The 13,733-nt window shown below is 44.8% G+C and overlaps 1 protein-coding gene across 19 annotated transcripts in view; it reads right to left on the reverse strand.

Annotated features, from left to right (window-relative positions):
• Nucleotides 1-13,733, reverse strand: part of FRMD4A (FERM domain containing 4A) — a 696,296-nt gene that overhangs the window by 40,034 nt on the left and 642,529 nt on the right. For all 19 annotated transcript variants that reach the window (XM_024254325.3, XM_063727246.1, XM_063727245.1 and 16 more), the window contains one exon: nucleotides 303-436. In XM_024254325.3, the coding sequence (XP_024110093.2) occupies nucleotides 303-436 (134 nt within the window). The remainder of the gene's footprint in view (nucleotides 1-302; nucleotides 437-13,733) is intronic.

Below are 13,733 nucleotides of genomic sequence, written 5' to 3' on the forward strand. Positions count from 1 at the left end.
AGTATCACATAGTGCATTCCCCAGCCAGGTCAATTACTTTCCTAAGATTTGCGCTAATGTGGTTCCACTCTAATTCTTTCTCTGACAAAGCACATTAGAGAGGTTTGGATGTTTCCAACATTTGTGTTTCAGGAGAGCGCTCGCCGCCCAGATAGGCCCTCTTTCTATCGCTACCCTTGCCTTCTGTCAAAACGATCAAATGACATCAGTCAAATGACATCAAAACGATCAAATGACATCAGAAAGATCAGTGACAACACAGACAACACCAGTTTCAACGAGATGAGCTAGGAAAGGCTTACAGCTTCTCGGAGACACAGCTTCTTTAGTTCCTCCAGCCTCTGACGCAGGGTTTCCTCCAGAGCTTCCTGCCTGGACTTCAAGGCAGCCAGCATGTCCTTCTTGGCCGACTGTGAGCTATCTGATTCCTGAGAACCTGTCAATAAACAGTGGGGTTACTTGGCCAGCTGACAGGGGACACACATCTGGACCACTAATGAATTTAACTGGAGCCCACGCTGCGGAGATGGGATTTACCCCAGGAATCAAGGGAGTGTGAAATAAAACAGGTGCTCAGCACTCTAACTGTGAGAAGCACATTCCAGCACTGCATGGAATTTATAGCTAGTCAGAAGAAATGGCAGGAAGATGGACCCTCCTGAAAAAGAAGTTTATCTTTCTTAATTATCTTAAGAAATGTCACATACCTTTTTAAATTTTACTAGCAAATTCTAATAGACTTTACACAAGAAAGGGGGAAAGAAAAGCTCACGTCAGCAATTTTAATACATATTGAATTATTTATCTTTGTTTTTTTGAGACAGTCTCACTCTGTCGCCCAGCCTGGAGTACAGTGGCATGATCTCGGCTCATTGCAACCTCCGCTTCCCAGGTTCAAGTGATTCTCGTGCCTCAGCCTCCCGAGTAGCTGGGGTTACAGGCATCCGCCACCACACCTGGCTAATTTTGTATTTTTAGTAGAGATGGGGTTTCGCCACGTTGGCCAGGCTGGTCTCGAACTCCTGACCTCAAGTGATCTGCCTGCCTTGGCCTCCCAAAGTGCTGGGATTCCAGGTGTAAGCCACCGTGCCCAGCCCTAAAACGTATTTAAAATGTTATTTTGTTCACTTAAAAATACTTATTATTTTTGCTTAGTGCAAAGATAATGCGTGTTTATCATAAAAACCCTGAAAATGTAGACAGGTATAAGAAATAGTCCATTAACTAATCACTCAGAAATAACCATTGCTATGCATTTTCTTTTGGCCTTTTTTCTAAGTACATATATTTAAAAAATAAAATTAGAATGCTATTGTATTTTTTAACTTCATGTTTTGTATCATGAGCAAATTCCCTCCTAATAAAAGTTACACATATTTTGACATGTTTTCCTGGGTAAAACATGATGATTCAAATAGCAGAGTGCTAGACAGGAAACCTTTGTGGAAGGCAAACTTCAAACCAAACAAAAGGAAAATAAGCTGAAATGCCATCTGGAGGAATTTAGGTTAGACCAAAGGAGTAATTTCTGGGCTGCCAGTGTTTGGATTCTGAAATAACTTTCCTGCAGTGAAGCTATTGTACTTTTTCTACCTTGATGGGTTAGAAAAGGAACATTGACTCTCTACAAAGGGAAAAGCTGATTATAACTTTTCTTTTCTTTGTTGTTTTTTTTTTTTAAGACAGTTTCACTCTTGTTGCTCAGGCTGGAGTGCAATGGCACCATCTCGGCTCACTGCAACCTCCGCCTCCTAGGTTCAAGAGATTCTCCTGCCTCAGCCTCCCAAAGTAGCTGGGATTACAGGCGCCCGCCACCATGCCCAGCTAATTTTTTTTTGTATTTTTAGTTGAGACGGGATTTCACCATGTTGGCCAGGCTGGTCTTGAACTCCTGACCTCAGGTGATCCACCCGCCTCGGCCTCCCAAAGTGCTGGGATTACAGGCATGAGCCACCACGCCCAGCCGATTATAACTTTTCTTTGCAAGCCCATCGTGAGCAGAAGTGTTAGAAATGGACAGGTGTTAGTGGGTGTGCATTCAAGGGGCTCACACCATACCACTGACAACTGCATCAAAGAACTTCAAATACCTAGGGAGATTAATCTAATTAAAGATGGCAAGATCTCTACCATGAAAACTGTCCCACTCTGCTGAGAAAAATTAAAGACCTAAATAGAGAGAGAGATACACTGTGGTCAAGGATTAGAAGCTTGATGTTGTAAAGATGTCCATTCTCCATGAATCAATGCAATCCCAGTAAAACCTTGGCAGGACTTTTGATAGGAAGGAGAAAAAATTGTATTTCCATAGGAAACAATGGATTTTTTGAACAATTTTAGTAAACGGATGAGAGGATAATCCAATCAGAATTCCTAGAATCCACAGTTCTATTTCTTCCAATGGTAGAAAAGGCAATGCAGCATCACAAAGCTAGAAAGAACTGTCCCGTGGCATCAAACAGCTCTACTTCACTTAAATTGTCCCCATAAATATACTATTCTTCTCTTTTATTTAACGTCTCTGAGCAGAAAACCCCGTACTCCATCAATTACCATACATACAGGCTCTTACAACCCTAATCACCAAGAACTCTCAATGTCTAAGAATATTTTAACTCTAACATGGGTTTTGTTCTTTCCCTCGCCTACTCAGTTTGAGCTTGAAATAGAGAATGTATCTGTCACGCAGACACATATTATCTTCATGCCTCCAAAGCAGCTAACAAATATTAGCTTGAATGAACAACCAAATAAATGTTCACAGTCATATACTTGGATGCTATAATTAAGTTATCTCCTCTTCATAACAAAAATCTAATACCCGTAAGTTGTTCCATTATGGAACCTACCTTCCAAGCTTTGAATTATGTTTGTAGCTGTTTCCTGGATTTTGACATACTTCAGTTGCAGGTCTCCAAATGCAACTGGACACAAGAAAGCTTCATCCATGACCTCATGGTTCTCATGTACTAAATCCATATAGTGTCATATTCACACAGCACATCGCTGGACATTATTGCAGGTTCCCCTTTTTGAAATGGTTCAGGTTTGCTCCCTCCATAAGCCAATCACCCTGTGCTTACCAATCCTAAATTATCTCCAGTTTATGTCCCTCGAAGGTTACATGGCTAAATCATTGTGACTCTTAATCTGGTTCTCTTAGTAACAGTCACCAATCACATTTGAAGACTCAGGAACATTTACTGAAGTACTCTGTTTCATCATTGAAAGAATTAATAAGAATGTAAAACAATACTGGAAGGAAGTCAGACTTTAGATTTAAAAAACAGGCCTAGAGAAACTTGGGTCCAAGAAGATTAAAGGATTTCTAACTCAAGTGAAAAATTCATTGTTTTCCCTTTCACCCCTGCCTAACCTCTCAATAGGAAATAATGATTTATTAAGTCCAATCTAAGAATTAACTGTGTTCAGGAATGGCACAAATTACAAATGAAACTCAAGGGAGGTAAAGCACACAGTTTTTGGATGATCATGTTGCTAGTTATGGGATTAGTTAAGATTTGACCCTGAGTTCCAGGGCTCATTAATGCTACCCAAATTATTATCATTTACAATAATTAGCCTAGATGCCAAGCCCACAGAAAACAGGCAAGAAAGTCTTGGCAGACTAGATGACTCAAGAGCCCCTCTCTGTATCCGCTAATGCTGGTTGGCACCTCTAATGCTGGTTGGCTCTGTTTCATGCCATTAGCCTGGGAGTTACTTCAGGGCGAAGATGGTGTCTGGGTACTAAGTCAAATCTCTGCAAAATCACTGAGCCAGCCTGCCTTGGACATGCAGATTTCCACTGTGGTGGTAACTGGATGGTGGATAGAGGGTAAAACAGATCTGAGTTTGATAAAGTCAGAACCACTCACTGGATGTGTGGCCTTGGGTAAGTTACCTGCCCTCCTTAATTCATAAAGGCTGAATGAGAAAACACATCTCCAACACTTTGCACTGGGCCTGGAATAGGTCAATCCTCAAACTAGGGCAGGTTGAACATGAGTATGTGTGCGTGTGCACACACACACACATCCTGGTAGAATTAGAAAGAGAAATCATTGCAACTGCCTCTTCACTGTTGCTCAATGAAGTATCGGTCAAAGAGCTTCGTACCCCATTCAGTGTAACACTTGAGGTCCAAAGCTCACCTTTAGAAAGCAGCAATACAGAACTAGGCAGTGTTTTCTTTAAAAAAATTTTTTTAATTGACATAATATGGGGTGCACAGTGATGTTTTGGTACATATAATGTATGGTAATCAGATCAGGATAATTAGCATATCCATCATCCAAACATTGATCATTTCCTTGGGTTGGAAATACTCAATATCCTCCCTCTGGCTATTTGAAGCTATACAATACCCTACTGTTAACTATTAACATCATACAGTGCTATAGGACACTCGAACACATTCCTCCTACCTCACTGTAATTTCTGTCCTACAACAAATCTCCCCCATCTCCTACTCTGTCTACCCTTCCCAGCCTCTAGAAACTTCTGTTCTATTTTATACTTCTATGAGATCCACTTTTAAAAAATACACAGTGTTATGGCCAGGCACAGTGGCTCACGCTTGTAATCCCAGCACTTTGGGAGGCTGAGGCAGGTGGGTCACGAGGTCAGGAGATCGAGACCAGCTTGATCAAGATGGTGAAACCCCGTCTCTACTAAAAATACGAAAAAAAAAAATTAGTTGGGCATGGTGGCGGGCACCTGTAATCCCAGCCAGTTGGGAGGCTGAGGCTGGGAATTGCTTGAACCCGGGAGGCGGAGGTTGCAATGAGCCGAGATTGGTCCACTGCACCACAGCCTGGGCAACAGAGTGAGACTCCGTCTCAAAAAAAAAAAAACAAAAAAACAAAAAAACAGTGTTCACAAACGATGTTTCCTGAGTCCCTGGGTTAGCAGCTAGGTCTTTGGGGCAGCTATGGATGGAGGTGGGGTCAAGGAGGTTCCGTGGCTATTCTTATCCTATTCCACTCCATGTTCCTCAAAACAGAGCAGCTCCCCGTGAAACTGCTGCATGTATTCAGGTTGCCGTATTGTAATGAAAAGAGGTTCCCACTGCCTTTTTTGTCTTTAGGAAATCCACTGTTCTGGGACAAGGGCTCAGAGCTCTCACGGCTGCTCTACCTCAGGGCTTGTGTGATCTGAGCCTGCGGGCTGCTACCTGCAACTAAGCAAATGTGGCCACCAAGGCAAGAAGTGGCCGAGTGCCCAGTGACATGGACACACCAGCAACATTCCACAGAAGCAGCTCAAAGGGTGTCAGGAGAGGGAGCCCAAAATGCCCTCTGATATTGATCTGCTTTCCCACCTCCTCCACAAATGCCCACTAGGCATCCCCTGACCCAGCAGGTTGGTTTTAAAGGGGAAGAAGGAAAGAAGCTACAAGACAGGGAGAAATCAGGAGGTGGAGGTTCACTCTCGCTGCCTGCCTTGATGCCCTCAAGTGACAGAATGACTCCAGGAAGAAACTGAGGCAGGGCAGAGCCTTAGGGCTCAGGGAAATGGGACTGTCAAAAACTAAAAGCTGGGCACGGTGGCTCACCCCTGTAATCCCAGCACCTTGGGAGGCCAAGGAGGGAGCATCCCTTGAAGCCAGGAGTATGAGACCAGCCTGGGCAACATGGTGAGACTCCGTCTCTACAAAAACAAAACCAAACCAAAAATTCTATTTTCAAATCAGCACCTAGGCTTATGCTGATTTATCCATTTTCAGTTATTTGAACACATATATGCTTTTGCAAGTGCAAACCTCTTTGAGGTTGTGTTTAGCCCCTTGGAAATTAAAAAAAAGGGCCGGGCGTGGTGGCTCATGCCTATAATCCCAGCACTTTGGGAAGCCGAGGTGGGCGGATCACGAAGTCAGAGTTTGAGAGCAGCCTGGCCAACATGGCGAAATCCTGTCTCTACTAAAAATACAAAAATCAGCCGGGCGTTGTGGCATGCGCCTGTAATCCCAGCTACTTGGGGGGCTGAGACAGGAGAATCACTTGAACCTGGGAGGCGGAGGTCGCGGTGAGCTGAGATGGCGCCACTACACTCCAGCCTGGGTGACAGAGCGAGACTCCATTAAAAAAAAAAAAATTAAAAAAAAAAAGTTAAAAAAAAAAAGGATATAGGCTGGGCACAGTGGCTCATACCTGTAATCCCAGCACTTTGGGAGGCTGAGGTGGGAGGACTGCTTGAGGCTAGGAGTTCAAGACCAGCCTGGCCATAGTGAGACCCCTTCTCTATTAAAAAAAAAAATTAAATGATCTAAATCTGCTATTATGGAGAGAGGGTGGTGACTGGTGGGAAAGACACTGGATTTTCATCACATATCTGCCATTAAATGGTGTAAGGCCTTGAGTTACTAATCTCATAGCCCCGTCTATAAAACGACCAATTCACCGATCTCTAAGATTCCTCAAACTGAATTCACTACTACTCAATAAACAACTGACTCGGATAGTTCCCTCTTGCCGCTAGCAGTCATTTTTGCAATTTTTACAACAGGCATCTTATACACAGCACAATCTTCCCTCCCCTTTTTCTCTACCTTCCTAACTTCTAGCCTTCTGCCAACGCTGCTCTCATTTCAGTTACTGCTACAGCCTCTCCCGGGCTGGAAGAGTGTATCTCATCATTAACCAGTGCCTAAAGGATTTACTGCTTCATCTTATCAACAGACCGAAGCAAATATTTGTAAACTCAAAAGCTAAACAGAGTTTAATCTGAGCTGTCTCTGGGATTAATGAAGTAGAAGATGGATGGAACCTCTTTATTCTAGGTAGAAGGGCGAGATTTCAAAGGTTATTGATTGAGAAAACAGTAGCTAAGTGCTACCTGGAAAGGGTTGTCCAAGCATAATGAGTTAGTGTAGGAGTCAAGGGGAAAACAGAGGTGATCTCAATACGGTTTGTGAAAGATACACATAATGCACATATATATATATATATTATATATGGTTTTTTTTTTTTTTTGGTAAAGTTTCAGGCAACACTCAGATTTATAAGAGTATTCTGAATATTCTTTAGAAAACACAAACTGTTATGTAGCCTCCTCTAAAGCCAAAGCCCACACCAGTGGTTTTGAGTTAACAGGGCTGGGTGTGTGTTCCAGCACTGCCGTTTACCAGCTGTGGGGACTTGGGAAGGTTGTGTAACCTCTCGAAGTCTGTTTCCTCCCCTATAAAATGGGAATGAAAACAGGACTTCTTCAGAAGTTGGGAGAAGTAAAAGAAAACGCTTAGAAGATGCTTGGAAGAGCGGTAAGAATATATTAAGTGTTACGTGAATACCAGTCACTCTTTCTATTAAAAAGTGAGGCTGGGGTGGTGGCTCACACCTATAATCCCAGCACTTTTGGGAGGCCGAAATGGGAGGACTGCTTGAGGCCAGGAGTTTGAGACCAGCTTGGGCAACATAGCCAGACCTTGCCTCTACAAAAATTAAAAAAAAAAAAAAATTAGTAAGGTGTGGTAGTACATGCTTGTGGTCTCAGCTATGCTGGAGGCTGAGGTGGGAGAATTCCTTCAGCCGAGGGTGTTGAGGCTACTGTGAGCTGTGATTGCGCCACTGCACTCCAGCCTGGGCAACAAAGCAAGACCCCGTCTGAAACTCTCCCCCGCCACTATTCCTAGCCTTTATTAGGAGTCTGCACTCCAATTCAGAAAGCTCCAAAATGTAGATGAGAAAGTCCATTTCGTGGACAAGCAAGGAAATGTAGAACGCTTGCAGACGTACCACCCACCGTAGCCACATCAATTCAGGAAGCTCAGGTGGAGAAGGGTAAGGAAATGAATTTTTAGAGAACTCCTAAACAGGAGCTTCCTACCTGCTGTACTTCATTGAATCCTCACAGAGACATCATTCCCATTTTTTTTTTTTTTTTTGAGACAGTCTCGCTCTGTCACCCAAGCTGGAGTGCAGTGGCATGATCTCAGCTCAATGCAACCTCCACCTCCTGGGTTCAAGTGATTCTTCTGTCTCAGCCTCCTGAGTAGCTGGGACTACAGGCACATGCCACCACACCCGGCTAATTTTTGTATTTTTAGTAGAGATGGGGTTAGCAGAGATACAGTATATTGGTCAGGCTGGTCTTGAACTCCTGACCCTGTGATCTGCCTGCCTCGGCCTCCCAAAGTGCTGGGATTACAGGCATGAGCCACCGCGCCCGGCCTCCCATTTTCATAGAAAAGGTCACAGAGTCACAGGGAGGCTGAACTGGGAGTCTAACTCTGCTGTTCTGTCTTCTGCCTCTTGCATAAAAACTCAATACAGGTAGGAGTTTTCTGTCTTGATCTCAGCTGGGTTGCCCTGGTAAACCTGTGTAGAAGGCAGTCACATCGACTCCCAAGCCGGGGCTCTTTGAGTGATAGTGCAAGCATCAAAACCTAAGAGAAGGAAGCAGGGCAGGGGCTCTTTGGATCACCCAGGCTGGAGTGCAGTGGCGTGATCTCAGCTCACTGCAACCTCCGCCTCCTGGGTTCAAGTGATTCTCCTGCCTTAGCCTCCTGAGTAGCTGGGATTACAGCGCACCACAACGCCCGACTAATAGAAGTCTCTGGAGCCCCTTCTATGTGCACAGTGGTGCGGGAGAGACACGAACAGCAAACATGCATCCAGTGCTCAGACCTGCCCGCCGGGAGGCAGAAGAGAGCAGGCCACAAGAATAGGCCAGGCATGGTGGCTTGCACCTCTAATGCCAGCACTTTGGGAGGCCCTGGCGGGAGGATTGCTTAACGCCAGGAGTTTGAGACTATCCTGGGCAACACAGCGAGACCCCATCTGTAAAAAAATAAAAAATAAAAAAATTAGCTGGGTGTGGTGGCGAGTGCCTGTAGTCCCAGCTGCCCAAAAGGCTGAGGCAGGAAGATCCCTTGAATCCGGAAGTTTGAGAGTACACTGAGCTATGCTCACACCACTGCGCTCTAGCCTGGGTGACAGAGTGAGACCCTGTCTCTAAACAGACAAAAAAAGAATGAGACAGGTAGTAGTTGCCGTAGAAAGTGGAAGGCGGAATCCACAGCCGGGAGCTAACTGGGTAATTAACCTGAATTGTAGCTGGTCACATCTAATTTTTTTTTTTCTTTTTGAGATGGAGTCTCACTCTGTCACCCAGGCTGGAGTGCAGTGGTGTGATCTCAGTTCACTGCAACCTCTGCCTCCTGGGTTCAAGTGATTCTCCTGCCTCAGCCTCCCAAGTAGCTGGGATTATAGCGCGCCACCACGCCCGACTAATTTTTCCATTTTTAGTAGAGATGGGGTTTCACCATGTTAGCCAGGCTGGTCTCCAACTGCTGACCTCAAGTGATCTGCCCGCCTTGACTCCCAAAGTGCTGGGATTACAGGCGTGAGCCACTGCACCCAGCTGGGTGACTTTTTTTATTGCCTCTCTGAGAAGGTTAAGCCTGCCTCTGAATTATTGTCAGGAAAACAGTGTCATCAGGTCAGTTCTCCAGCAAAAAATCTTTCCTCCCACTTATTGGGAGGAAATGATCTACTTGAATGATACTAAAGATAGAATCTGTTGTTTCTGGCGACCTTATGACCACATTTCAATCCTAATCCAAAGGATTTTCATTAGTTCACTAATAACCTGGTCAACGAGGAAGACAAAAAGGGCTGACCCTAAAAAGACAATTCCCATCCAAGCAGAGAGAGAGATGGAGTTACTCACGCCAAGTCAGAAAGTCATTTTCGGGGGCATTTGTAAATCTTTGGAGTGAACTTCCCAATGCTATCGACATTGTTTGAGACCCTGGAGACACTACCTGTGTCACTGTGGGTTTCCCAGCTTCCAGCCGGGGAACTCCAGATTCCAGCCGGGGACAGCTGGGTGTGGAGGAGCGGATGTGGAGAGAACGCCAGCAGCACAAACAGCAGCTCTCCTCCCGGCTGGCAGACACATGGAAGGACAGCCTCATTCAGTCGCGAGCCAGAAATGCTCCAATTGTTCAGAAGACCCTGGGCGACTCAGCACCGGATATGAGCGCACATTCTGCCCGGAGGACGTTGTCAGGAGCCACGCGTGGCTCATCTGTTTTTGACACAGAGGGGATATTGATGACCAGCCACTGATTTCAGAAGACAGAGAAAGGGTGCTTTTCTCTCTGGAAGGAGGGGAAACTTCGAAGCAAACAGTACTCCAAAGAAGAAAGGAATCTGTTGTTCTAGAACTAAAGAAGGGAAATGACAATCCGTCTCTTTAGACCTTAGAGAAAAAAAAAAAATGAAGAAGGCGGTATATTCCCAGCAGATCAGTAAAAGCTGTAAGGAAAAGTTTTGGCAGACACCCCAGGAATAAATACGAGGAAGAGGTTAGAATTCTTCTTTATGATAAAAAGATATTTATTTCCTTGACAAATCCTCAGTGATGAATTCCTTACATAAAAGATGTCCCAGGAGACCACGGGAAATAATGCCACATTGCAGACTGCAGGATAAACGTGTCATCTCTGGGGACCGTTACAGAGAATTAAATATGATTTTTCACATGAAAAAATGCATGCTTGGAGAACTTTTCATCAGGCTTAGAAATTTTAGAAATAAAATAGTTCATCTCAGAGAGCATTGAAATTGAAGCTCTTTGAAAAGCAAGCACCTTTTGATGGTGGCTGGGAGTCTCTGGAAGAGCTCTGCTTTCTGGCTAGATTCCATGGCTCACTGGCACTTGGTGAAGAGTGCAAATGTAATTTAACAGAGAGAGAGGAGAGAGAAAAAAAAACCTGAACATTCATTTAAAAAAATTAGCATCCAGTAAAATATCCAGTTGAAACCATGGTTTGTAAATCCTACAGTTTCCATTTCTTAGGCTGTGAAATGAGGGAGCTGACCTATCTTCTGGCTCCAAGTTTGTTAGGCTATTGCAATACCAACGTTTGCAGGTTAACTGTGAATTTCAGTCATCCTCATTCTGTGCTCCCAACAAAGGAGTACTGCAACAGAGGGCTGGCCCTAAATGGGAACAGAGAAATGCTCGTGGGAAGCGATAGTGATATCTCTCTTTAGTATTTAAAATTTCATCACAGTCCTACCCAGTCAGGAGGCTGAGGCAGGAGGATCGCTTAAGCCCAGGAGTTTGAGGCTGGAGTGAGCTAGCATTGCGCCACTGCACTCAGGGCAACAGAGCCAGACCCTGTCTCAAAAAACAAAGTTATCATTGGAAAGTCATTCATTTAGGTTATACATTGTCATTCGGTCCTGGTTCTCTTTAGTGGGCAAATACTCCTTTATTAGTAACACCTGAGGGGATAAATATAGCCGTGTAAATGACTTTGTTTTTATTTCCCCCAAAATAAGAGCAGAAAGGGATAACGATTCTGTCTCCCTCTCAATTTTGACTCAGGCCAGTCCTGCTCAAACACGTCCAGAACCATCCATTCCCCAGAAAGAGATTTTGCAGCTCTCCCTGGGCACACGGGCCAGCATAAACAAACCCTGGCACAATCCGACTTTGGCTGCGCCCTGCGGCAGAGCAGAGGCTATGACCAAAATTAAGGCCCCTGGAATCCTGTCCATTGTTAGACCTAAAAGGGGAGGCCACAGGCCATGGGTAACGGAGGACTTTAAAAGGCCAGGAACAGAGATACAGGGAGGAGAAGGAGGAAGGACAAAAGAGAAGGGATGAAGACAAAACCGAAAAACGTCGTGTGATTTATATCAGCGCAAGGCAGTGAATTTTGAGCTGAACACAGCCGCCATCATGACGCTGACAGAGCCTATCAGCTCCCCTCTCTGTTTGGAGAGATGTCAGATAGCTGGCACTCTCATTGTTACATTAGTTATTAATAAACTCCTTAACAATGGGAGGAAGTGCTAGCATTCAGAGAATGGGAGTGTGTCAACAGCTGAGGACTGAATGCGGACGGATCCCAGGCAATGCCAGGCCCATGTTTAGCACAACCTGTTTTCTCCCAGAAAGGAAAGTTTCAGAGCCAGGGTACAATGACAGACTGCAAGTTTTGTTTCATTTCTTGTTTTTTAAGCCCAAGATCCATCACCAGATTCTTCGCAATCTTGCTGATCACACTGCAGATGACTCAATGGCCATCTCAGTAATCACGGCCAAATTCGTATTTGAAAACACAACATATCCCTTAGTTTTACAGAGAATGGGTCGTTTATGGCTCTAGACTTCTAGTCAGGAAGCCAAGAGCAGCCTCATCATCCCATTTAAGAAACGCTGCAGTCCCATTTTTTTGTTTGGATGGTTAATGCAACAAGCCACACGTCCCTGCAGCACACTGGGTATTTCCTAAGTGGGTTTGTGCTATTTTCTTTAAAAAGCCTGAGAACAAAAACTAACTCTCCTAACTCCCATTGAAATCGGAACTGTTCTCTGATGGCTTGGCCAGGTGTGGTGGCTCAAGCCTGTAATCCCAGCATTTTGGGAGGCCGAAGCAGGCAGCTCACTTGAGCTCAAGAGTTCGAGACCATCCTGGCCAACATCATGAAACCCCATCTCTACTAAAAATACAAAAATTAGCCAAATGTGGTGGTGTGCACCTGTAGTCCCAGCTGCTCAGGAGGCTGAGGCAGGAGAATCGCAGAGAACCCGGGAGGAAGAGGTTGCAGTGAGTTGAGATCATGCCACTGTACTGCAGCCTGGGCTACAGAGCGACACTCCGTCTCAAAAAACAAAATGAATGAATGAGCTGTTCTCTGATGGCAAATCCCCAAAACAACACTTAGAACAAATCTCAGGCTCTTTCTTACTTTCAGACAAGCTATGAAGGGGCCATGTGTCTTCACCTACAATGATACACCCAGTTATTGTTGCTTTGTTGTTGTTATTCCCTTTTTTCTCCCCTCCAGTATTTTCTGGAATTTCAAGTAATACGAGATGGGAAGGAAGGAATAAACCCATTCAAGTTCCTTCAACATGGATTTTGGATTCTTTTTTTTAAAAACCCTGAACATGCTTAACCAGACGGTTTGAATTCATAGTTGTCCTCTCAAACTGTACCTGAACCTTCTAGAAATGTGTTACCTGAAGACCTAGGAGCAAAAGCAACAGAGAGATGCAGCTACAAATGTGGAAGCAATCACTGGGCTGTCACAGGACAGAGTGAATCCAATGCGCCCTGCGTGGTCCCCCTCCAGCGGTCAATAAGAGGCACTGAGCCCCTGCACAAATGGATTCAGGACGCGGGTTCCACGACCTTCCTCCCATCTGAATGCCACTCAGTGCTGCATGGGGAGGTGAGAATTTCACTCCTTTTCTTCCAACACAGGCTTACAGCTCTGACTCAGATGGTTCACCACCTCTAAGGGCCTCCACTTAGATACAGGTCTACAGGGTCTCACAGGGGACAGCTCTGTGTTCACTACTGCGGGATTCAGGGTCCTGGTCTCAAGCCTTAATCAATCACTTTAACTATGTTGAAATCATCTGCCATTGAGTCATCTGCAGTGTGATCGGCAGGACTGTCAAGAATCTGGTGACGGATCTTGGGTTTAAAAAATAAAAATGAAGCAAAATCTGCAGTCAGCTATGTTGACTTTTTTATTTGAAATGCTAATCCGTGGCTCAGGGCATTGGTAGGTATGGATATTGACTTCTTTTTTATTTATTTACTTATTTTTGAGACAGAGTCTTGCTCTGTCTCCCAGGCTGGAATGCAGTGGTGTAATTTCAGCTCACTGCAACCTCTGCCTCCTAGGCTCAAGTAACTGTCCTGCCTCAGCCTCCCAAGTATCTGGGATTATGGGTGTGTAATTACACGCCCGGCTAATTTT

Source organism: Pongo abelii, chromosome 8 (assembly GCF_028885655.2).
Source record: "Pongo abelii isolate AG06213 chromosome 8, NHGRI_mPonAbe1-v2.0_pri, whole genome shotgun sequence".
Lineage (NCBI taxonomy): Eukaryota > Metazoa > Chordata > Mammalia > Primates > Hominidae > Pongo > Pongo abelii.